Genomic DNA, 27,654 nt, shown 5'->3' on the forward strand with positions numbered 1-27,654 from the left:
ATACATTTCATTCAACAATATTCTAGAATATGAAAAAATGCACTTGTCCAAAAAAGTTACTCCTATACTCGCGTCGGTGTGTCAGACCGAAAGTGTTAAAAAAAGTGACATACGTCCCATTTGTACCAACACATGCGATACGCTAAACGATGACGAACGACGAATAACGAAGCTAGAGAGAATCGCAAAGTCATAGTGTTGATATTTTCCAAGAAATGAACGAATTATTGATTTGTCGGTCTGACAGACCAATGCGCGAGTATAGGAGTGTTAATAACACAACAATGGACATATCAACTGTCTCCGCTGTCCGGTGGTCTAACTGAATAATGGAAAAGGAATACTCTAACGCCGAAAAATGGCAACTGTGTAATGTGATATTTATAGATATCATGAACATGTGTGCACAAGTTGTGTTTGAATAGTTTTCTGAATTATTGCAGAATCATTTTTATTCTAGGGTTGTTGAGTGAACATTACTTTCGAGCAGACAACAGCAACTGGGTGAATATCTTCCGGGTTTCGTGTTTCGCCTGAATGATATTCGAGTTGACGTAATAAAACATTCACCATATATACACTGCGTTTCACAACTATAGAACCACAAATTCTTTCTGAGTTTCCAGAGATATGTAAGAAATTGGTTGAATTGAAGTATACAGTGTAGGATAGAAGAACTATCTTCATTTAAAAGACTGGTCATTTCAACTTCGTTGTTGTGTTCAGACGCGAAATATTCAAAAAACTAAAAATATAGTGTTTCATAACTATAGAACCAGATGGAAAAATCCTCACTCCTTTACAAAATTAAAGTCTATTTCACATGAATTGCAATAAGTTTCTAATTCGTAGGTCATCCTTAGTTCTCAATTAGAAAAAATAGCCCATTCGGGCTCGTTTTGACCAAGTTACGCCATGTTGTAGAGTGTAGCTCATTCTACGCAGAGGATACTTCTCGTTTAAGCTCTTTAAATCACTCATACTGCTTGTAAGCTGCTTCTACTATTCATACGATCACTTCTCAAAAGTTTTTGATAGGGTTTTGATCTGGTGAACAAGCTGACCAGTCCAGATTCTGAAGACTGTATTCATTAAACCATGCCATGAAATTCCGGATTTTATGAATTGATGCCAAATTACCCAATTATTAACATTGTTTTTAATGTAAAACCATCAGTAAATGATTCTGAAAAGTTCGTTGCACTTCTGATTGTTCATTCGTATTGATGGTGAGCTGTCTAAACCAGACCTTTTTGAGAAAATTCTCCCCAACCCATAAAAATTCGATCTCCAAGGCTGCGGGTCCAAAAACTTATGTAGAAGCCAATGCCATGTGTTTCACTATTTCAGGAGAACTTCTCAAATAAAAAGAAATTCAATTGTATAGAATTTCTTCATACTGGAAAGACTTACAGAACGTGCCATGTAATGTTTCAACTCGAAACTTTTCAGGCGGCAGCTTGACGGTTTGAGAAAAATATTTTCAAAACGGCCTGGTTCAGATAGCTTTTCATCAACACCAATGTACAGCTAAAAGTGCAATGGAGTACTTCATAATCATTTACTTTTGTTTTTGCATCAAAAACACCGTTATAATTGGGTAATTTGGCATAAATTCCTAACATCCGGAAAGTCAAGGCATGGTTTATTGAATAGGGGCTTCAGATTCTGAACTTGTCAGCTTGTTTACTAGATAAAAACCGTATCAAGAACGTATGAGGAGTGATCGTACGAATAGTAGAAGCAGCTTACAAGCAATATGAGTGATTTGAAGAGCTTAAAAGAGCAGTATCCTCTGCGTAGAACGAGCAACACACTACAACATGGCGCAACTTGGTCGAAACCACCCCGAATGGGTTATTTGTTCTGATTGAGAACTAAGTATGACCTACGGATTAGAAACTTATTGTAATTCATGTGAAATAGACGTTAATTTTGTAAAGGAGTGAGAATTTTTCCATCTGGTTCTAGTTATGAAACACCGGAATTTTAGTTTTTTGATTGTTTCGCGCCTGAACACTACAAAAAAGTTCAAATGACCAGTCTTTTTAATGAAGACAGTTATTATATCCTACACTATATACTTCAATTCAACCGACTTCTTACATATCTCTGGAAACTCAGAAAAATGAGTGGTTCTATAGTTGTGAAACGCAGTGTACAAAGAGCCGGGGCAAAGCAGAAATATTCTGCCAGGAATAGCTCCACATTGAGCTGTGATTGAACTGAATGTGAAATCCACATTTAAATGATAAACTATTTTCATTATAATACCGTTGTTTTATGAAATATTTCGTTGCATTGCATTCAAGATGTAGGGGAAGGTCTAGTGTGAAAACAAGAAAAATAGGAGTGTGGTGTAAAGAACAAATTGTAGAGCGGTTATAAAGCTTTAATTTGTTTGATTATAAATACTTTAACGAATTCTAGGAATAAAATTAATAATAACACCTTAAAAACCACTAACAGTGAAGCTTACTTCCAAAATTTTACTGAAATCCACTAATTTAGATGTTTCACAACAGCATTGTGTTTAAATTTTCTCATTTTTCAAATGGACGCAACAGAATCGCTTAGAGTACTTTTTGTAATACAAACAGATTGATGCAAATAGAGTACAGAACATATGAAAAAAGTCGAGGTGGTCCTGAAGCGCCCCCCCGTACCCTCCGTTTCCGTTCCTCTTTCTTCGTTCCTAAAATAGTATCGGAATACGCTGTGGAAGCCCTTCCACCCAATATCTATATCGTAGAGACTGATCATTGTTGGTCATTTAGAGCCATCACAAGCCAACCGAAAATCAAAAAAAGATTATATAATTTTCCGCTTATCTGTTATTTTCATCTGTTACATATATAATTGGGTGTGTTTGTAATTTCTGTAATTTCATTTGGGAGTAGACCACGGGATATCGGTTTGGGATCACCATTTTTTGAAGTGTCGAAACTTCTGATTTGGCCTCTGTTTTCTCTTTTTTCATACTCATGAACAACACCAACCAGAAGAAAACATAGTTAAAAAGTTATACTATACATTAATTTTATATGGTAAATGGTTAACGCAATTTGGGGGTCGATTCAGGGCCACCTACCCCTATTAATTATATTTGAAATTCCAAATTCAAACAAACAACTCCAAATTTCAAAATTTCAAACAACGAATTTCTCCATTATTATCTTCCAGGAAGCATACCGTCAGCTGAACTGTCAGCAAAGCTTATAAACTGATTATTTCCGTCACACACTCGCGTTACTTCGGCGAAATATTCCACCCTCTCTCAAATGGGTGGAGAAATGCCGAAGGAGCACATGTTTCCAGCTGATAATGACTTTTCCCAAACAGCCGAGTAGCGGGTTCCTTTCCACGCCAAACGGGTTTCCCGAGGTGGTTTATTTTTCCCGTGCCGAACGAAAATCTCACGCGATTTCTCACTCTCACTCTCCCATGTGCGCGCTTTCTCTCGTTCTCTTGTTCTTATCCGCGGATCGGGAGGTAAAAGTGCAAATGTTTATGTTTACATTCTGACTCAGCGTCACGTTTTTGCGTTATGCTCGGGGTTAGGCATTGCAACGGCATGAATGAGATCATCTGGTGCTGCTGTTGTCTTGATTTGTTCTGTTGCACTTTTGGGTTAGAGATACAGTAATGCTGTTGAATCCGGACGCATTTTCATTACATTCAGCATCATACCAAAACGATAACATTTTTTGCATGTTGAATTAATGTGACTGATAGTTACGATTGTACCAATTTAATGCAGTGTCAAATGTTGTACCGTTCTGATTCATATTTCGGACACTTTGTTCTAATATCTTGAAATGCTTAATGCACTGATGATATAACTATAAAATTAATATCACAATTGCTTCTTTAGAGTAATTCCTTGGTTTCACTATTATTTCATTTGAGAATTACATTTGAATTATTACATAGTAGAAAAAAATCCATCCAAAATCCAAAATTCACTCTTTATCGTTTGTGTTTGACGTTTGCTTAGCGTGAACACGTAGAATTTACCCCTTCATCAATATTTAAATTTCTCTCGTATTTCATCAGTTCTCATTATCGTTATCAGGTTACTGCGATTACTCGGTAAGTGTTTCGCCGTTGATTATAAAATATAATCAAGTATAATGTAATTTTCATTCAAAAAATTACAAAATAAAGTGTCAGAAATTTGAATTCAATCTGTCCGAAATTAGATTTTTTATAAATGATGTCCGAAGTTTGATTTTTATCCGCTTGATTTGAAAAGCATTTTATTCGATGATTTTTTTAATGTTTTCAATTAAATAGGTACCGAAGTAGAAAGCTCAAAAGCATATTGAACTAATTTATTAAAAATATCAATCAAATAATACCTGTGCATAAAGTTTAGACCTGTTTTCTGCATCACATGCCTTAAGCGTCCGAAATATGATTCAGAACGGTACCTGGCTGTTGACAAAAAATGGCAATCAAAACAAATATTTGTGTTTCGCCAATCCATGTACAGAATAAAAAGCACATTCAGAAAATTATTTTTAATACGGCGGATCAAAGTAAACGAAGAAATTTCTTATTGAAATAGTTGCATGAGAGTGTCCGAAATTCAGAAAGAATTTTACAAATGTTGACTAAATGTAACATGATTTTGCGGAATTCTGTGATCATAACATACATGAAAGCCTTCTTATTCCATAGAAACGGTAGTTTTTCATGCTATGTCAATATTTTTCACTAATTGAAGTTATCATTGAGCAATTCCAAATAAAATCGACAAATAACAAAACATGAGTATTTTTGATTCAAATGAAAGTATGTATTCCGTTTGGGTTGGAGGAAATATGAATTTTCCACAGCATTTGGGATTTTTTTTACTCCAGTGTAACTTTTGAAAAACGCGTATCGATTTTAGTAAAAGAAATTTTTGATAAAAAAATTTATCAAAAACTATGTGTCGTACCGAAATAGTGTCTTAGAAAGAGGTATAGAGTATTGATGTTAAAACATGAAAAAAATATACGCTGAGAAAAAAAATTAATACTCTTTTTTTATTTACAAAAAAAAACTTAAATTTGCAATGTCTAAAATACAGATTTTTTATTTTTTATTTCATATAAAAAAGAAGTCATGTAGAAAATTTAAAAAATGAGTCCAATGTGGTAAAGCAATTTTTAACGAACTTTGTGGAACATCAAATTTTTATGAATTTTCGAAACATGGAATTTTTGTATGTTAACAATCATTTTAGCCACATTAGCCACATGATGTGATTTACAATTGAAAAAACTCCAATCTCCTTCTAAATGCAGCCATTCTTGAGATATTTGAAAACATTTCTAAACAAACATTGTTCTGCCATATACATTATATCTAATGAATACTTGTGTCTAATAAAAAATAATTAATGTATTGTAAGCATGTAAGAGTGTTTAATGATCTATGCATAGTAAATCTAAGATCTAAGGATAGAGATAACTTTTTTTCTTAAAGCGTGCTGATTCCTCTCGAAAATCCATTAAATTTATCATTTTACAGAAATAGAACACGAAGCTCACTGTTGTCTATGTCGAGTTGCATGGCAAGGCTGCATTTGCACAACTCGATTGGACTTGAGTTGAGCGGATTACAGAATCCAAGATTGCGACCCGTTCGGGTAATTCTGACTCGATCGGATTTGGGTATACGGGTGAGCAGTAGATCAGTAGGCATATTGGGAATTTCCGAGAAACTAAAACTAATCCGGATGTTTTTTGACTAACCAAACTAAAAAAGAATGTATTGAATCGCTTTTGCCATTCAACCGAATAAATCCAGTAACGTGTGAGACCGAAGACGTGTTATGTTGTAATTAAGCTCATTAAGAACTTTATTATACGTTTGAACACACGCGTTGTAATGTCATGATAATGCATTGCGTTTTGACCTGGCAATAGCAAAGGCTGTGTCGGCTTTGTTCATGATAGCGTATCGCAAGTGAATGTATTCTTCCTCACACCGCTTTAGTTGATTGTGTCGTAAGAAATGCAGTCATTTGCTCTCTACCTTCGCGTACATGTCGATCAGAAACTGTCGGCGTTGTCCTGACCATGTCGATTTATCATAAAAATGCACGCACCTTCTTGTTCGTTTCGCCCCCTCTAACTGTGTTTCATAAATTTAATTCAAAATGAGAAATTATGTTAATAATAAATGAAGTACCTGTGGCGGGGTATCGTTGTTTAATGTTTACGTAATATTCGTCTTGTCCCTTCAGTGCGGCTGGGAGTTTTTTCACCGGAAAATACCTTCTCACTTGCACTATAGTCACATTTTTTCTAGAGCATGACTGTATTTAAGCATAGAAATCGCTACTAAGTACTAATGAAAATCACGTAAGAATGACTACGTTGAGGATGCGAACTTTAGGAACGTTAGTACCATTGAAAAAGAACGCGAAGAGAGTCGTATCAATGGTGTGTGTCAACGATGAATTCCAGATTATTGCATTTTCTTCAAATCACAATTTCTCGCGCCATTGTGTAATCGTCTAAAATGATACTAAACTAAAATGATAGTAACGCTTGCGAATTGAATCTATACACATGCTCTGTAGCTGATGTTTTATCAGAATTGATGACAATATCGTGATTAACATTTTGTAATCCGAGCAAGTGTGATTTGAAGAATTTTAATAATCCATTGTGCTCATTCAAAAAGGCTTTCAGCTCTCCGACGATGTGCCTGGCTTTAGACGAATTGAGGTTACTTGCGTATGTGTGGATGAAAGTTCGATGAAGCGGATGTAACGCCATCTGTCATTCAACAATGTAAATAATTTCGGTTTGTTTGAAAAACGAACGACGGTTAAATTTTTCAATATTATTTATACAAACATTCTCAAATCGCGATTAAACACAAGGGATGGAGGTTGAAATTTGGAGTTATTCATATGGTTTGAGCCAAATTAAAGAAAAAAAAATTCAGAAAAAAAATTTATGTCTGCGTAGGACCACCCTAATGTATGGTATTAAATAGATAGTAATCTATATCCTAGCGGTATCGTATATAGATTACGACCTTTACGATTACGATTACCAAGTTTTTTGGACATAATTTCATCAAAATCGGTTGAGTCGTTTCGGAGGAGTTCGAACACGAACATCGTGATACGAGATTTTTATGTATATAGATGGCGTACTCAATATTTAATATTGTATCCGTATTACTTTGTCATATGTCGTATGTCGCCTGTTTCTCTCATACAATGATATTAATAGATATTAATAGCATCATATCATCTATCTAGATCAAACATTTAGCATATAGCCCTAGTGAAATTCATTATCTACTTTTGCAGTATGACTCAGAGAGAAAATCATTTCTTTTGGACATAAAATTTTGAATAAAAGTTCCCAGTTTTTTGAAAAAAATCATCATATCTCTTCTAGTAGTCCAAACATATTAGCAGTATAGTGAAAATCGATGTCATGGTCAAACTCGATGGACATTACCCGAATAACTGCCGTTAATCCAATTATCACCGACTGTAAACACTCGAGACCGAACGTAGCGACTTACTCTTGTCACAGTTGTGATTTGTGGCAACGAGAAACAACGTCAAATCTAATCACACCCTTCCACAACACTCCATGATTAGACAATTCCACACTTAATCTCAACACTAGAAACCGTAAAAATAAAGCTGTTGGAGGTAAAAAGCATACCGATAAGGTATTTACAATTTTGTTTGGACTGACGAGTGGTGATAGATGGCGAAGATCTCGCTCGAGCTGACAACTCTAATTGGCTTCGATGGTTGGCTGAATGGCTGGGTGCCTCGAATGCGCCAACTTGAGTCCAACCAGCCAAACACTGATTACTGGGCGGTTCCATTTACAGTGCCACTTATTGACATGCGTTGCTTTCATAGTCGGCATAGTCGGCAAATATTTGTTTGAGGTTTTTTCGTGCGTTATGATTATGAAAGGGTTCTTAATTTTCTCGCCACAAGGCGGTCGATAATGATACCGAGAAGGCAAGCGCACGGAACCCACCCAATGTTGTCCACTTATTGTGTACGCAAACAATTCACTCAAATGGGACTTAAGTTCGCTAATGACTTCTCAATAACCCACCCGTTGTGTGCTGCGAGTCCTAATGTATCCGTTGGAGGGCAACCGCGCTGATACATGACAAACGACCATCGCACAGAAGCCATCATCGCCACACCATCAGCATTATCGCCATCGCCGTCACCCCGTTAAAACACCGAGTTCGTCCTCGCCCAGAGAGCAAACATAAACATAGATGTCCATATTTCTTCTTATCATCCTTTGTGTTCGGTTCATAAATTTTATGGCTTTTCCACTCCTTTTCCCTGCGAACAGGCAAGCAAGCTCACTATCGAGCTGCTCCTTTTCCGTCGCGAACAAGCAACTGAAACGGTGGTTTGGATGGTCTAAGCGCCTGCCTTCGGGTGGTGGTTAAGTTCCAAGTCAATCAACACGTCAAGTTGTCGTTCGAAAGCACCCGTGTATGTATGTGTGACTTTGCGTATGCCAAGCTAATCTTCGTTCCATTGTTCCCAAGCATTTCTGTTATGTGTGCATTGCTCATCGATAAATTGCCAATTGATCCAGTGAATCGGGAAGACATTTCATACCGAATCCTTTTTTTGCCGCTGGTACACATTGATTTAGAGATCATGCAATGCTGACACGGCAATGAAGAGGATGTCACCGAACGAGTGTATGGTTATGATCGTTGTCATGATTGGCATTGGAAATGCGACATACGTTCGAAGTCAATAACTTATGGTCGGGTTTGATTTGAACTTCCTACAAGTGGCGATTGAAAAAATGAGACGACGAATTTCATGCCAACTCAGATTCCAGTGAACGGAGTAGGTATGAAAACATTTGTCATGTAAGCAATACTTGAAATCTTAAAAAAATAGACTACTTTTTGAATCAGTCCAGTCTAGTCATTTCTAATTTATTTATAAAAAAAAATAAATCAAAAACTATAAGACCTACAAAATTTGGGCAAAAAATGAAAATTTAGGAATTAAATTTTCATGGAACAATTTTTCAAAAATTTAAATACCTTGAAAAAATATTATTTCAATAATTATATTTAATTTTTCTCGGAACCGATTTTCTAAATTCTCAAAACAAAAATTATTTGAATAGTCCACACAACTACTATCATGTCATCCATACATCGGAAAATGGGCATTTTTACAGGAAAAAGTTTTTCTAATAACAACTTTTCTATGTTTTTCTTGCGAAAAAAATACAACTGATCCTAATCTTGTTGAAATACACGATAACCAGTGTTCGGACAAAGCTTTAGATCTTATCAGATTATGAACCTCTGTCGAAGACGTCAACTTTCTGTCTTTTATAGTTTCTGCTTTATTTATGTTTATTCTAAAAAATAAAAATTAAAACAAACGTTGGTGTTTTTTCTATGAAAAATCAAACAACTTCCTACTTTTCATTATTTGACAAAATTTTTTTGTAAAAACTTAGGAAAAAAAACTTTGGCCCTTTTCAAAAAGTAGTGTATTTTTTTTACATTTCAAGTATGCATAGAAGCCTCAATGGCTAATGTCTTTACACCCACAACAATTCACTGCAATCTGAGATGGTGTTGCCAACTCCTAAATCGAGCTGGCATGAAATTCGTTAGACGTAAAATGATGGTTGCTGGAATATAAACTTCTCATTCAAATTATAACCTTTTCAATAATTTTTATGTTTTGCTTCTTAAATGTTTTCCTTCTGGTGATCGTATTAGTTTTAAGAGTACTGTAGTGCGGTAGCACAGTTGGTCGATGTTAAGTCAGAGGGGATCGAGTCGCAAAATTAAAAACTATAAGGGGTTGTATCTAGGACACGACCGCATATTTTCGACGTAGAACTACGCAATTATATTATGCAATCCACTTGTTTACCACTTCGAATATTATTTTAGAATGCATCGAAATTTTAGTAATAGATTATGTTCTTCGTTACAAATAAGTTGGATGAACATCCTTTTACGTTTGATATGATGCCTGGGACTACCAAAATATGTGAACGGAAAAATTATCAAACAAATAAAAATCGAATAAAAATAAATGGATTTCAAATCATTATCAGAAACAATTTTAGTTCACGATTTTTTAAACACTTGCAAAGAAATGTGTTTGCGACATATATTGTGTTATATATCATTAGACAGGAAATTTATCCAGAATGTTTTTTGCTTGAAACATGAACAGTGAATATAGTTAAAAGAAGTCAACAATTTGACAATTTAATTTGGTATGTTTTATTCAATTTAACTATCCACTCGCTTCCTCCCCGACGCAACGAGCAATCTTTTTGCCTAGATTCGGGAGTAAGCTCATAATGTGAGTTGATGCGTAAAATGAATTGTTCTCCATTTACCGATAACAGGCTCAATTCTAAATTATATTGTATGTTGTCCAATCAATTTGTGCTCAATTCATGTATTTGACGTGGGACTACGTCTAACCGGAGTATATGGGGGGTAAAATAAAAACCTAAACACAGAACATGCAGGAAAAAATGAAAGATTCCGAATGCTTATAACTAGAACATTTCTTACTGGGACCTGGGAAAATCGTACAGACACTAGAGGCGAATGAACTTTCAGGTTTAAATCCTCTATAGCAGGGGTTTTCAAACGGTGCTCCGCGGGAAATTTGTGCTCCGAGAAGTTATAGCAAATGCTCCCACTTGAAAACCCACCTTGAAAAAAAATAATCTTCAATTCAATTTCACTAGGAATATAGTGATTTATTTTGTTTTCTCTGGGTTAGAAGTCGTGTGACTGATACGCGTAACCAAAATAGAGTTGTCCTAAGTTGAGTAATGTCAATACAGATAGAATTTGTTTTATTGATGAAAACATGCCGGTGCTCCATCATATATTTTTGCTATAAAAAGTGCTCTGCCATAAAAAAAATCTGAAAACCCCTGCTCTATAGTATAAAAAGTAGAAGTTGTTGATTCATGCAATCCGGAGGTACTTCTGCACCCGTATGGATACGAACATAACGCTTTGGCTCGGTTAATTAAGATTGCATTGAAGGATATGCCTTCATATTTTCTGCTCACTGAAATGATTGCTAAGGTTAGGTAGTCCCAGGTCAACCTTGCGGTTATATTATAGATATAGCCCACCCATTTGTTATCGTGTAGGTCTCACTACTAAGAATTTGTGTAATTGTGGTCCAGGATGTCATAATATCGAGTATGTTGTTTGGTTATGTAAAAATGCAATAAATGAATTTAAATGGTGGCTGATTTAGAAGATCGAAAGGGTATACCCATGTAAATCAGATTCTGATAGCTTGAGTAGTCGCGATCTTACAGGGCTATAAAGTTATTACAAACAATGTTCCGGACAACGTGGTAACGAAGGAGATAATGCTATTTTTATCTATAATATATTTTTGTAGTTATAAAGGGTGTGTCACATCAAATTGCATCACGGAAAAACGCTGTAGAATTAATTATTTTTTTTTAGGAATTATATCTTCAGCTTTCGCTTATAATCAGATAAGAGTGTATAGATCACGTTGGCCATGCTTCACTGTCAATTTTTCGTAAATTTGGAAAAATGTCGTCGAACGAAAAAGAGCGTCGTGAATTAATCCTGCGCACTCATTTCGAGAATCCGGAGTTGTCACATCGGGACATCGGTAAGATGCTGGGAATCGTCCAATCCACGGTCAGCAGAGTACTAAAACGATACTTTGAGAACCTAACCATCGACCGGAAGGTGAAGAACGGCAAAAATGGATGCTCCGTCAGTGAAAAAGATCACAGGCGCGTAGTTAAGCAGTTTAGACGTGATCCGAGAAGTTCGGTCCGGGATGTCGCCAATAAGCTGAATTTGTCAAGTAGGGCCTGCGTACATACAAGGTTCAGAAGGCTCCTAACCGCGACGAAAGGCAAATATGGTGGGGAAGACGCGAACCCGGAAGCTGTACACCGAAATGCTGACGAAGCCGCATTGCCTGGTAATGGACGACGAAACCTACGTCAAAGCGGACTTTCGTCAGCTGCCGGGCCTGTTGTTCTTCTCTTGCGGAAAGCGGAGCGCCCCCTTCGTGATGACCGGCACGGTAAACGAGCAGGTTTACCTTAAGGAGTGCCTACAGAAGCGCTTACTACCACTATTGAAGCAGCACGAGGGCCCGACCATCTTCTGGCCGGATCTCGCTTCGTGCCACTATTCAAAGGACGTGTTGGAGTGGTACGAAGCCAACGGGGTCACCTTCGTGCCAAAGGAAATGAACCCGCCCAACGCGCCGGAGCTTCGCCCAATAGAGAAATATTAGGCGATTTTGAAGCAGGCCCTCCGGAAGAACCCAAAAGTTGTCAAATCGGAGGCGGACTTCAAGAGAAAGTGGATTTCTGTTCAAAAAAAAACTACAACCTGAAGTTGTACAGAACCTTATGGACGGGGTAAAGAGGAAGGTGCGAGCATACGGGCTTGGGCTCGAAGTATGAATAAAAAGAAAATACCAAAAGTTGTTTAATAGTTTTTATTTTACTGTCTAAAATTTTCTACAGCGTTTTTTCCGTGATGCAATTTGATGTGACACACCCTTTAGATTGATTTGACTCAGGCTTATATTTATGTAGGTCTTAACTATTTAGACTTGTGTTTAAAAATGATACATGATGACTCTTTGTCTTCTTCTGCATGATTGAATAAACAGAAGAAAAGGGTAGTAATGACTTTAATGGTATTTTTGTGTACATTTTTGAACAGAATGTGGTACCGCTACCACGTTATGTCATCTAACCCGTTTGAATGATACAAGTACACACAGGAAATGGTTTTTCCAGGGCATCCATTTGATGGATCAAAAGAGAAAAAAATACAGATTTTGAACAATGAAAAACTCAATTTTAATGCAATTACTACACACAATCACAGTCCTATGTCAAGATCCCGTTCGTGCCCCTAGGCTCAGACCCATCAACTTTTATTCAATTAAAAAGAATTTTCAGAAAAGAAAAGATAAAGTAAGGAGAAATTTTTAAGCGATCGGAACGCAGTAGCTTCGATATAAATGAGCCTTTTCATGCTACAAATTTTTAATTTACGAATATCGTACGTACATATTAGTTTGATGTGTATATACGTTGTAGACAAAAGACATTGCAAGGAAAGGTAAAACGTTCTTGGTTTGCTTTCAAATTTTCTATAGATTTTAAAAATATATTCCCAACCCGAATTTTCGCTTCCATTTTATTCATAGAAAGTTTCAGTAGAATTATTCACTACAGAGGTATTCTCTATCGAATCGAAAATTATCCTTCAATTTTAAATTAAGAACATTTCATGAATTTCATGAAATATTTTGACGTAGGACTACGTCTTTCATTTCTATACCGGGGTGTAAAACCAAAGTTTTGAGAACGAAAGCGTTACGCCGGAGACCGAGATTTTGAGCGTAAATAGCTCTTAAACAACTGAACGAAATGGTATGATAAACACTTCATTTGAAAGATAAAATGTCTACGCGTCATATACTTGTTACTTTTTCATCCAAAAACTTGTTTCAATAGTCTTAAAATTGCTTTCAAAACAGGCTATTGAAATCACCAATCGGTATATAAGCGAGCGCCGCTCGTAAACCCACTCAGTTATGATTGAACAGCGATTGGAGCATGTTGTCGCTGTTGTTGTGAAGCTAATTTCGTTTATCATGAAAGCGCTGATGAACGGTGTCACCAAGAGCCTGTTTGTGCACCTAAGGCCAAAAGGGAATCCATCAGGAGGAGAGTGATGCCACGGTTCCGCTTGAAACATCGGAGCAGCCGCCACACACACACACACACACATACACGCGCGGAATTCTCGTTGCTGAAAAATAATCTGCCAGTTCCCCTGGGAATTGAAAAATACATTCATGCGAAATAGTTTATTTTAATGTTTTCTATCCATATAACACTGCAACCAAATACATTTGGTTTTGTTATTTTTCAATCAATCGCAATTAACAGGAAAGCTTCTGAATATTTTTTTCCCCATCAGTGAAAATTTTCGTATCCAATATTGGATGCATAACATGAAAAACGGAAAATGTTTCACATCGCGAAAATCAAGTCATTTTCGAGCTATTATTTGCTTTCTACTCATATAATGCTGCGACCAAATACATTTCGTTTTGGATTTTTTCAATCAAGTGCGATCAACGTAAGACCACGTCTTTCGGCAATTTATTAGAGGTGCAATGAATATTTAGGAATTCCCGCTCTACGCGCACTGGCAAACAATGTTTACTCAACAATTTCTCAAACTAGAAATGGGTGTTGTGAGAAAGGATTAGCGAACGCGAAAACGACAAACGGGAGAAAGATACGTTTGGAGGTTGAAGGAAATTGGCAGAAAACTTCTTCATTCTATCATTCAAATAATGTGATTCATACCACATCGTTTTGCCAGAAAGAGATTATTAATGCTCAAAGGAGGAATCGAGTCCTCCGAGGAAATTACCCAGCGCAAATTAGAGTCGACTATCGATTGCGGCATTCGTACAAAAATAATTTTATAATGCAGTTTCACCAAAGTGATTTCTTCGGATATATTCACTACATCATGCCATGTATTTCATATTCTTCATTAAGAAATCCATATCCATGGCACCTATCGGTAACGAATTATTATCGAAACCACGATTTTCGCTAAATGCTCCTTTCAGTTCGGCCTGTAAAAAACTTTTCAAAACTCTAATCCATCAAATTTGGAGCCCTGAAAAGGGCCGTTGATTATATGCTAAGCTAATATAGCAAGCTCTCCTCGGATACGATGGGCCAGCTAGATGTCCTTGGGCATGATATGACGCGTTTTGCATGGATAGCACACAAATTGGTATCTTCGAATAGGCCTCCTGCAGCGTCATAACCGCGGAACTTTGGAAGCGCAAGTCGGTTTTGAAGTCCTGAGCAATTCCACGAACCAAATGCTGCAAAGGTAGCTGCGGATCAGCAATTCGGTCGACTTCTGATAGCGACGAATTTCACGCAAAGTTCCCGGTCGATAGCGATGTGGCTTCTCCACCTATCCTGCTACTGGTGCGCTTATCCGAGCTGACTTCGTGTGCCTTACCACCGAATAACTAACGAGCTGTCTGCGAAAGTTTAACGAGCTCGAGTCCTCACGGTGCGAGAGTAGAGTAAGAAATGAACTAAAGCAAAGGAAGCGTCATTTTATAAACCATAAAAGTAGAGAATCTAAATCCCACCCTTATTATATTCCTGAGTATACAGTAAGCTCATACAATAAAGAGGGTGGGGTTTACATTCGATTCTTTTATGTTTTATAAAACGATACTTCCCTTGCTTTCGTTCATTTCTTACTCTACTCTCGCACCGTGAGGACTCGTTTCATCGGGACTAAGCAGACAGCTCGTTAGTCTTTCGGTGGTAAGGCACCACGAAAACAGCTCGGATAAGCGAATCAGCCGCAGGAAGCATGAAGAAGCCACATCGCTATCGACCGGGAACTTCGCATGAAATTCGTCGCTATCAGAAGTCGACCGAATTGCTGATCCGCAAACTACCTTTGCAGCATTTGGTTCGTGGAATTGCTCAGGACTTCAAAACCGACTTGCGCTTCCAAAGTTCCGCGGTTATGACGCTGCAGGAGGCTTATTTGAAGATACCAATTTGTGTGCTATCCATGCAAAACGCGTCACATCATGCCCAAGGACATACAGCTGGCCCATCGTATCCGAGGAGAGCGTGCTATATTTGCTTAGCATATAATCAACAGCCCTTTTCAGGGCTCCAAATTTGATGGATTAGAGTTCAGAAAAGTTTTTTACAGGCCGAACTGAAAGGAGCATTTAGCGAAAATCGTGGTTTCGATAATAATTCGTTACCGATAGGTGCCATGGATATGGATTTCTTAATGAAGAATATGAAATACATGACATGATGTAGTGAATATATCCCCATATCGAAGAAATCACTTTGATGAAACTGTTTACCGTTTGTCGTTTTTAATTGTTGGGAAAGGGCATTATTTCTGCTGACTAAATTCCAAGAAAAAATCCATTCCTTCTTTAAGCGTGATTCATTCTGCTTCGGATCAACGGAACAGTATGATAATCATTTCATACAAAAGATAAAATGTCCAAGAGTTATATGATTGCTATTTATTGAGTCGAAAAATTGTTTCAATAGCTTAATGATAGCTTCGAAAACAGGTTATTGAAATCATTCGTATCCGTATGTAGCGCGCCCACTTGGAAACCCATTAATCTTATTGGAATGTGAGATGGGGAAGCTCATACTTACGTCTATGCATTATGCTGTACACTACAGACTTTTTTTCTCCGTACTGATTAAGAAGCCGACCGAACTATCGGTCGACAAGTCAGTCTGCAGTCGGCGAGGGCTCTTAATTTCGTTTTTGCAGGCCGAACCGAAAAATATTCAGTCGAGTTAACTCTTTTTTACAGTAATGCTTTTGAATCCGGACACTTTGCATTACATTCAATATCATACCACAGCCATAACATTTTTTTCATGTTGAATTTATGCGATTAATAGTTGCTAATATAGTTACTGATAGTTTCTTGATAGTTACTAATCAATCGCATTAATTCAACATGCAGAAAATGTTGTGGCTGCGGTATGGTATTAAATGTAACGCAAAGTGTCCGGATTCAAATACATTACTGTATACTTACTTCGATGTTATTCGTTTCTCTCTCAGGGTAAGCAACGAAGGGTGGGGTTTAGATTCTATACTTTTATGGTTTATAAAATGACGCTTCCTTTGCTTTCGTTCATTTCTTACTCTACTCTCGCACCGTGACGACTCGTTTGTTTGGGACCAAGCAGATAGCTAGTTAGTCTTTCAGTGGTAAGGCACACGAAAGCAGCTCGGATAAGCGCACCAGCCGCAGGATAGGTGAAGAAGCCACATCGCTATCGACCGGGAATTTTGCGTGAAATTCATCGCTATCGGAAGTCGACCGAATTGCTGATCCGCAAGCTACCTTTGCAGCTTTTGGATCGTGGAATGGCTCAGGACTTCAAAACAGACTTGCGCTTCCAAAGTTCCGCGGTTATGACGCTGCAGGAGGCTTATTCGAAGATACAAATTTGTGTGCTATCCACGCAAAACGCGTCACATCATGCCCAAGGACATTCAGCTGGCCCATCGAATCCAAGGAAAGGGTGCTCTATTAGCTTAGCATATAATCAACGGCCCTTTTCAGGGCTCCAAATTTGATGGATTAGAGTTTAGAAAAGTTTTTTACAGGCCAAACTAAAACGAGAATTTTCGTTTGGATGCCATACAGCATCGAGAAAATTCCGGAAAGATCTAATCGTTGCTGAAAAATAATCTGCCAGTTCCCTGGGAATTGAAGAATACATCCATGCGAAAGAGTTTATTTTAATGTTTTCAAATTATATGGCGAACACAGCGACCAAATACATTTGATTTCGTAATTTTTCAATCAAGTGTAATTAGCTGGAAAGCTTCTGAAGATTATTCTTTCCCATCAGTAGGATATTTTCGTATCCAATATTGGATGCATAACATGAAAAACGGAAAATGTTTCGTATCGCGAAAATTATATAATTTTCAATCGATTATTGCTCAGTCGCCGAAATTTTCATACTCAGAGAGTTCATTCTCCTCTAATTTGCCTTCCATATTGCCATCGTAAACCACACCTTCTCTCGATTCAATCACGCACGAAAAGCATACTGAAATGATATTCAACATCGTTACTGAACGAGCTGAACGGCGAGGGATCGAGGGATTCATTACCTGGCCTGACCTGACCTGAAATGCAATCAGTTTGTTTTAACTGTGAACTTTAACGGTTCCTCGGGAAGACATAGAAGCAGCCGCCACACCCACACACATACACGCGCGCAACTCTTTTCATTTGCTGGTTATCGAGAGGAAACCTGGAAAGAAATGATCGTTGCTGAAAAATAATCTGCCAGTTCCCCTCGGAATTGAAAATTACATTCAAGCGAGTTTATTTTAATGTTTTCTATCCATATAATACTGCGACCACATACATTTGGTTTTGTGATTTGTCGATCAAGTGCAGTTAGCAGGAAAGCTTCTGAAGATTATTCTTCAGAACAAGGTTTTTTGTATCCAATATTGGATGCATAAAACCTTGAGTCTCCAACGTAACACTCTCGTTTTTTAAGTCACCCAAATATTTATTTATTCATTCATTCAGGATGGATTTAGATTCAACTTCAAACAAATGATCTCTAAATCAACGATAGTCCTACGTCACCCTTGCGGTTATACCATAGATATAACCCACTTCCTGTTTTTTATTTTTTAACTGCTTATTGACCACGACTCATTGATTTTTTAATAATCTTGCCCGAAACATTTTTTCGATTGCTCTTTAGTTTTCCTCCGCTTAAATTCTTATCATAGCATCAGTTATAAAATTCGAACAGTTTACTAGAGAGCAATTCAACGCCAAATTATTCAAACCTGTGTTTTTGATCTCAAAAAATCTTCTTATCTGAGTTTTTTCTCAGAAAATCTGTATCGAAATCTGTATGAGCCCTTTGCGGTCGTTTGTCTGCTCTCAGACAGTGCTACTACGAATGATAGATAAAGATACTCAGTAGAAACAAAAGTTATTATCCATGCTTGAGAAAAGGTTATGTATTGCCATGTATTGCGGCACTGTGTAGATGTGAAGAGCATTGTGCTGTATGTTCAAACAAAAAGTTAGAAGGCGAAAGACGCCAAACTAATTATTTTTGTGACACATGCGAGCATTAGGACTGTATTTTGGGGACAATATTTTTTAAACATATAATACGACCGCAAAGAGTAATATTCAAAAGTTCAATTTTGAAGTATAATCTTAGCTTTAGTATCATTGATTGGCAATTCGCATTCACTGTGCTTTAATAGGAAAAGATAAACAGTGTTATTTGTATACTGTAAAGCTAGCCGATGACGCAGACTTTTTAATTTTTTTTTAATTTTAATATGTGAAAGCAGTACTTCACGCTACATATGCATGCCAAAACGACTCTCATTCAGACTGATTCGAGCGCTATATGAATAAAATTGGTGAGTTGGGAAAAAAACATTATTGAGATCAAGTCATAACTAATATTGGATCGTTGTTTTGAAAAATCTGTAAATCTGTATGAAAATCTAAAAAATCTGTAATCTGTATCTACAGATTCTTGGTTTCAAAAAGTCTGAAAAATCTGTATAAATACAGATTGTTCTGTAACCCCGCCACTGTCCCGATCCGCTCTATTTTTTTAAATTTGTTCATTTTTTCATAGTTTTGAAACCTGCTACCCAATTGAAACAAGTTTTTGAAAAATCAATGAACTTTTTATTAAACTTTAAAGAAAGTTCTTGAGAAAACTTTCTCATAAATTGAATATCGTAAACTATTATATCTGTTTGAAATCCGTTTTGGAGTGGTGGTTTTCAGCGGTGAAGTTTTTAGAAAAGATTCAACATTTTCTGGGGACAAAGTTGCCAGAGTAAAATCTTTTTGTGCTGTAGACGCAATGTGTTGCAGCATTGTGGTATTACCCGATGAGTCAGTTGCTACCTCCGCTCCAGTAGGTGAAATCATTTGAGCATTCAAAATCCTTGTCCGATCAAACTTTTATTGAGAATGGATAGCAACCTGTCACTTTGAATCCAGCTGGATATTGCTCAGATTGAAAGAAGCATTATAGGTCGATGCAACTATACCTGAAAGGTCGTGTATAGAAATAGTTTTTCCCATGATGGGTGAGTAACCAATCGTTATGGGAAACTGAGAGCTTTTGCTTGAAAGGGCCCATAACTAAAACATCCAGCGGATGTAAGCGATTTGTGACATAAGGTGGAAAAGATACATGAATTGTGCAATTTTCTCTGCTCTATTTAATTGTTTCCAAAGGGCCATGACTTTTTGATTGATTTTTGATTTTTTGCTTCCCTTTTCAAATGTTCCAGAACATTGAGAAACAGTTTTCCCATTATGCGACCGTTAGTTGGGAAATTAGCAAAGACAATGGACCCAGTTGGATCACCTGTGAGCTAGAATCATGAAAACGTTCTATTCGAAACTAGTTCAATAACTCTTTCCATCTCATCTTCGTTGATGTTCTATCGGTTTCCTTTTAGTTGTTTCGAACCATCATTAGGTCTGAGAATCAGACTAAATTGATATTTGTTAGTAAACAACAATCAGATACAAATTTTATGAGGTATTAAACAGTGTCCGAATGTGTCCCGTGAACGATGTCCGAATGTTCCCCACCACCATCCGAAGACAAATCATAATTTTATCTAATAAATGGACCTTTATTTCCCCGTTGTATGTACGTTTTTTTTCATTTCACATTAGTTACTAACTGAGGTTCTTCTTCTTCTTAAATGGCTCTAACGTTCCTAGAGGAACTTCGCCGTCCCAACGTAGTATTACTTGCGTCATTTTTATTAGTACTTAGTTGAGATTTCTATGCCAAATAACACGCCTTGAATGCATTCTGAGTGGCAAGCTCTAGAATACGCGTGACCACAGTGCAAGTCGGAGAAAATTTCTGTGACGAAAAATTCCCCCGACCAGAACGGGAATCGAACCCGAACCCCCGGCATAATAATGTGTAACGCTAACCACTCGGCCACGGGAGCACTACTAACTGAGGTGGTATACTTAAATTTCTAAATCGTTCACAAAGGAATTAGGGAAATACTTACAACTCAATGCTAAAAAGTTTCGAAACGTGTATGAAAAAGGGCATTGTGTTGTTTTCGTAAGTAATAAACGACCAGGAGATGTCAAACCATATGACAGCTGTTGGTGGGAGGGCTGTTAACTTACTTATATTTTTAATTTGGTTGAAAATTGTACCACTTAATTTTACAAGCGTTGTCCGAAACTGTTCCCCTTTCCCCTACTAGACAATAAAACATAGTTTTGACCCTCCCGTACTCGGGTGCAAAATCATAACTCGTATGTCACAGACTGTGCTAATACTGTGGCTGTGTTAATAAAACTATAAAAATATTTCATCAATCATCCAAAGGCTTTAAATACCATTAATTTCACAACAGCGAAACAAACTTATTATAACAACAGAACTCAAGTTCCTTAAATATCATATTGATGTCGAGCTGGTCATTCTTCATCTCAGTAAATAAATGATTGGTATCTTCAAGTTACCAATTAAGCAAAATTTCATAAGATGACAGGAAGCTGCAATCGGACCTTAATAGAAAGAAAAACTTCTCTTACCCGTTATCAGCGCTTTCATGGTTGCAGTTTCGCCAAGCATCATAAGACGTCTCCGAACCGTTGGGGGAAGCGACTTTCTTCCTTCGGATGGCCAAGTGGCGCTCACGGGAAGGAAATTTCGGTGTCTTCCGAACCAGCACCGGCTGTACCTCAACCGTTAGCTGGCTGGAGAAATTCTCTTGAGGTTGAGGGTCACCAGTGCTTTCGCTGGAATCCGTTCGAGATCCTCTGCTGCTTCGCCTAGATAACCGACGCAAACTGGACCGGAAGGCACTCATTTGCTGGCCAAAGGAGCCACGCTTATCGCTCTGAACCAGACGCATTATTCGAGTGATCACTCTCGATTTCAAAAACAATAGCCGCGGGATTAGTTACTTTTCGGTGCGATAATAACCTCACAAATTAGTTATAGAAGGGCAAAACACTGCAGGAATAACTCAAATGAATTTCTTTCAACATATAATAATTCAAAATGCAACACTGCATGCACCACACTCATAACAAAAATTGCACGAAAGTATATTACTGATCAATGCCATCAAACACGTAACACATTGAACACAAATCTTTTTATTCCCCCATCCAACGGCTCGCCACAGCCATCGCATTCACCACATTGAGTACTCAAGTGTGTTGTAGCCTTCCAGCGTACAAACACGGGTTAATGGACACTTGTACGGCCCCGTGCACTAATACAACGCGGCAACTCATCCCATACTCCGGCGGTTAGAGTTGTTATCGGCACGATCAACTCCAATTTTGTTTGGGGTTATGTCATAGCGCTGCGCTTTCGGAGGCGATCTGTTTTTGAACTGGTTTCGTTGGTACCACTCTTAATGCTAGCAGAGTTTCGTCTGAATTTGCCCAAAACTGCTCGAAAAGGCAATCCGCGATCAGTGAGATACGATCGAAACTTGGTTACACTACACAGAGTCACCAAATCAAACCTATTGCATCATTGTTCAAACTTGAGCGTGGCTCTCCCACCGCTTGAATGAATTTGTGGTATTGCACCGCAACTTCGACCAAAACCGCACGCCTTCATCAATCACAATCGATTCCGCGACTGGCCGATTGAAATCGTCGTCGTCGGCTGTTGAGGAACTACGTCGTGTTCGGATTTACATCAAAACCGCCTCGGAGTAGTTAAGTGCAACATCGCACGCCTTACGAAGACAGTGGAATGGAGTACTGGGGGCAAAAACAACGCGATAAGACGCAACGACATCCAACCAAAACAAACCGATAGCAGAGCAGAGCGAGTGTGGGTATGTGAGCTGCGCGCACGATCGGAAACAAATCCCCGTTTGGACCATAGGTAGACCATGGCCGCTGCGTTATTTGCGATTGTGTGAGTGTGAGGTCTGCATCGAACTGAAGAAGGCATCGGCCGTCGTGGACATGTGTAGCCACACTCATGGTTACTATGGCTTCCCTTCCCGGGCTCCTCCAGTGTTGGTCGGAGTCATCCGCGTGACTTTGAGTGTGATATGAGTCAACGCCGCATCGCATTGCATTGCGTGTCTGTGTTGCGGGGGGAGGAAAAAAATGAGCTGAGATGTGATTTGTTTGTTTCGTATTTATGACAACAGAATAATGCCAGATGATCAGAATAATCGGATTGACGTTTGCATACTACTTTGTGAGCGGCAGTTGCTGATACGGCGTTTTTAATGAATCTGTATAGGAGTGGTGGTTGCGCTTCAGGTTCTGTTATTATCAAATTTATTCAATAACAATTCAACATAATATGTGTTATTCTTCCAATTCGAAACGTATAAGATGGATTTCTAATAAAATCCCACATAGGGAAGTAATCAAAATAAAGTATTTAAATATCCATTTCTGAAAAACAAAATTAGAAACACTTACAGTGATACAAATTCGTAATCGTACTCCATCGTGCAAATCTATTTTTTCCTTCTTTTGAAAGTCGAAAACAAAGTTTCCGAACATTCTATTGAGATGAAGTCATAGTGTCTGCGAATGTATGAAAAGTGACTCAATCCCATAATCGTACTCTGGTTGAAATTTCAACTCGATTCATAAGGCGTTGATCAATTTCCGAATTCCATCATTAGTATGGTATCTCTTGTTCGTTGCAACTATCTTTAGCTGTCTTTAGCCGTTATCTTCGAGTTTTTTGGTGTACTCGGAAGTAATATTCATCCATTTTTTGATCAAGTAGTTATTAAAATCGTTATTTTTAGAAATTTGATGGTTTATAAATTTCCTACACAGATAACTTCCATATTTGTTAACTGGGATTGTTGCTGGGAGATAGAGGAGAAGTATCAATAACTTTCACATTCTGACCCAATACACCCTCGATGAAAACCAAATTATTTATTTTATTTTATTTTTTATTTTATTCATTAATTTATACTTGTAGACTAAGGGTTCATCCTTATGAATATTCTACACTCGGATACCTTGTTGTTCACACCACATTCAATTGAAAACAATCCAAACAAAATTTAAACAAAAAAAAATTAAATTAACCTAAACTCTATCATGCTTGTTGACCATTTTTAACACTCCAAAAATTAATCTAACTCCTTGCTAATTCCTTTCATTCAGCCAGCCGATACACTCACGACGGAATCTAGGGAAATAATTAATAGATTTTATGTCAGTTGGAAGCAGATTCCACCAAATAATTGCACGTACAAAGAAAGTAATGCTATAAAAAGATGTAATATGATTTGTGAAAACAAAGTGGCGAACTCCAGCGCTCCGAAAGGATTGTGAGTTATTGAAGAGATAGTGAGGACCGTGATGAATAATTTTAAATAATGTGACATAGCATCTTAATTTGAAGAAATTATGAAACGAACATCCCAACAGTTGCCGTTGTAAGTGTGATACACTAGAAAACCTAGACAAGTTGAAAACCCATCGAACACAGTGGTTAACTGTTACCAGGGGATAGTAACTTCAAGCAAAAAAGTGGGACCGATTCGAGATTGCTTTTATGTAAACAGTGAACTTTTTTTACACTCTAAAAATTGCTCCGACTTGCACTGACAACTGAATGATATTGTCAATTTGTGCGAGATGCCTCAAAACAGCTGGGAATAAATATTGTTTATATACAGTAAGTTACATTTAATGCGACGTTTATATTATTGTACAGACCTGTAATGTGACACGTTTAATTGGACATTTTTGTAAACATCGAATTCGGGGCCCAAATTATGGCGCCACATTAAAGTTGCCACTAGACGTAGACACTGTACCACTCACATCGCCAATGTTCAATTACAGGCCAAAATCGCCTCCAAAGCGACACTGAGTGGTGCCTCGGCATGTCGTATTAAATTTAAATGACTGTATTATATTGTTATTTATGTTCGCATCATAAGCAACGCACACATTTATTTTCCACTTGCAACAGTATTCACGATGATTAGATGGATGAATATACGACTTATACATGCATCTAGTACGACTATTGTCATGCGTATATACGATTTACTACAGACAATGCAACGACCAATAAAACAGGCGGGTTTTGTATACCCAAAATTATTAATAGGCTCGAGCCTAAATAAACACATCTCCCTGAACGATCTTTATGGCGGGTCGTGTAAATAGTTTCAATAAGAATTTATGATTTTAACGGAAAAGAGATAGGGGAAATCCAACCAAGGATTTTCCAATATGAATGTAAGGAGTAAGAGAAGGAATGGAGATAGAGCGTTAGAGAGATAAACAGAGAGAAGGTAAGAATGAACAAGCTCCGCCTCTGGAGTTCAGTCGGTAGAAATTAAGATTAGGAATGCTTCGTTAAAAGAAAATGAATCAAATATACGGGAGTCTGAACTCACAGCTTGGAGTAAAAAGTTGTATTTATTTCTTAAGGAAAGTGCCTTGGACCGCTCGGGCGCTACAACAATCAAAAAACGAATGGCGGAAAACGTTCTTGATAATTATAATAATTGTTATATATTTTTGTAAATACATGTATGTTTGGAATATTACGTTAAACATTATTTTTAAGTCCGAATATTTCCGGTTTCAAGAAAAGTGAAAGTTGAAGTTGCTTTTTTTATTTTTAACTTTCAAGAACGAAAGATTATCTGTTTGCCAGTCTTTTGCGTTCTGATAAACATAGTGACAAAAATAAATTAGTTCAACTTCGTCATTCAATTGCACTTAACTCAAAACTATAAACATGAGATTATGAACTTGACAAACCAAGCTGCCTAGTGTGCCAACCCAGCAAACATTAAATCGTATATAGAGCATCGAATATCTGATATTTTGGGTGGTATATGATGCGCTTAAATAGCATATACAGTAAGTTGCATCTAATCCTCGACATACCGAGGCACTACTCAGTGTCACATTAGAGGTGATTGGCCTGTAATTGGACATCCACGGTGATAGTGGTACAATGTCGAGATCTGGTGGCTACTTTCAAACTGGGGCCATACTTTGGGTACCAAACTCGATGTTTACAAAATATCCAATTAGAAATGAAAATGTCCAATTATTTGTGTCCTACTACTGTATATGTAAGATTATTAGGCAATACCTAATAACATAATAAGACTGTTGTCATACGAATATACGATTCATCACTACCATAAAAAAAATGGCGGAAAATTTTAAAGTAAAATGTTCGGCCTGGGGAATCACCATTTGTGTATGTATATAGAACCTTTATAAACATTTATGTTTGTACAAAAAGGTATTAATCAATTGACTTTTAGGGATATAAATGTTTGATATGAGTGTTGTCGACGGTTGTAAAATTGCTTCGATGGGATTTGAACTCCGGTTGTTTGGATTATCAAGCCGCAGCTATCTCGTATGGCTATCTGAAATATGATTTTAGGGCAATTAAAGATCTTACATATGATACGAAAGAGTTGCAACCGGATACGTCATTACTGTTTGTTTATTGTGCTTTAGTGGAAATATCGCAAAATTTATATAGAAATGGTTAAAAAAAAGTTCAGTACTACATGTTTCGAGTAATCAAATAAAAAAATTTCATTCATATTTTAACAATTTAAAACTGCCTTCGGGCCTGCCCAGCAAACATTAAAACGTAAAAAAATCGAGGGGTTGTATCCGAGATACGACCGCTTAGAACATAGGACTACGCGATCTTTTTTCATTTGAAATTTGATGGTTTATCATTTCGAATATTACTTGCGAATACGTCGAAATTTAATAAATAACTCTTTAGTAAAAAGTTCCGGGGACTTTGAAAAGGTTTAATGGCTTGCGTAGTTTTGTAGAATCATTTCGAGAAGCAACGATCATTTTTTGCCTTTGTGAGAACAATACACTAATTGGTCATATGTCGCAATTTGTTTCTTTATATCGATGCACGCATTGCACTGAATATTAACGAGAGGCATCTTCCGTGCATCGCCATCAAAGACGAATGAACTGTCTGAGTTTCAAGTGTCTATAATTCAAAAGAAAAAGAAGAAGTGCATCGTCATTCAACAAGCATCAAACACGCGTCTAACAGATGCACACCGTTGCAGTGCTAAGAATGAAACATCGCGAGAATGACCGTTTATGAAAAATCGTTTCTCGACTCTCGGCCAAAACCGTCAACAAAGTTACTCTAATGTTTCGCGCAACGAAAACGAGCAACACACAAAAAACCATACATCGATGTTTAGAAGCGATCTACAATCATTTGCACTCTTCTCTTTTTTCGCCTTCTTTGCCATGACTTGGATGGTTGTGTTAATTGCAATGCCAGATGCACTTCAAGCGAATATTTGCTAGCGTTCACAGCTCGAGGGGAAACATTAAACACAAAACGAGCAGAATAAGCGACCTTTGTTGTTTCGGGCAAGGGTGGAGTTTACTTCGCAAATTTTCTCTTTCCGCTATCCCCCTTCGTTGTTTCTGTTCTAGCGGCTGCATAAGATACCCGTTATTGACAGCTCTGTTCGGGAAAGCACACAAACGGACAGAACAAATGTATGGGAGAATGGGAATGCTTCCAATTTTCATCAATTTAAACCATATACAGACTATGGGATTAGCATATCAAACAAAAAAATCTAAGAAAATTTCCAATTTGATTGGTATGTAAATCGTTTAAATCCGTTCGTAGAAAAAATAGTTATTAACGTTAACTTTACTTCATAAAAACGTGACCTGTTTTCTGATTTGGCACCCTTAATGTAAGACGTAGTCCTATATCAAAAATCTAAAATTGGAGACGATATACATACATCCAAAACACATTACTTGTATGATGTGTATAACTGGCATATGCATATGAAATTGGAGGCCATATACATGTATATGGGGTATATGGTGTAATATAAACGATAATTATACGATTTAAGTTTTTCTAGGATGTATGCATATCGCCTCCACGTTTGCATGTATGGGCTGGCAGGCGCATCATATAC

General features: G+C 37.4%; 1 protein-coding gene across 2 annotated transcripts in view; it reads right to left on the reverse strand.

Moving 5' to 3' along the window:
* Window positions 1–27,654, reverse strand: part of LOC129770833 (four and a half LIM domains protein 2) — a 422,902-nt gene that overhangs the window by 260,525 nt on the left and 134,723 nt on the right. Inside the window, exon 1 of one of the 2 annotated variants that reach the window (XM_055773939.1) lies at window positions 21,260–22,208. The exons of the other annotated variant lie outside the window; for it this stretch is intronic. Coding sequence (XP_055629914.1) covers window positions 21,260–21,582 — 323 coding nt within the window. The 5' untranslated portion in view covers window positions 21,583–22,208. Of the gene's footprint in view, window positions 1–21,259; window positions 22,209–27,654 lie in introns of those variants that run through there. 2 annotated transcript variants of the gene reach the window in all.

Source organism: Toxorhynchites rutilus, chromosome 2, assembly GCF_029784135.1.
Source record: "Toxorhynchites rutilus septentrionalis strain SRP chromosome 2, ASM2978413v1, whole genome shotgun sequence".
In the NCBI taxonomy this organism is placed as follows: Eukaryota; Metazoa; Arthropoda; class Insecta; order Diptera; family Culicidae; genus Toxorhynchites; species Toxorhynchites rutilus.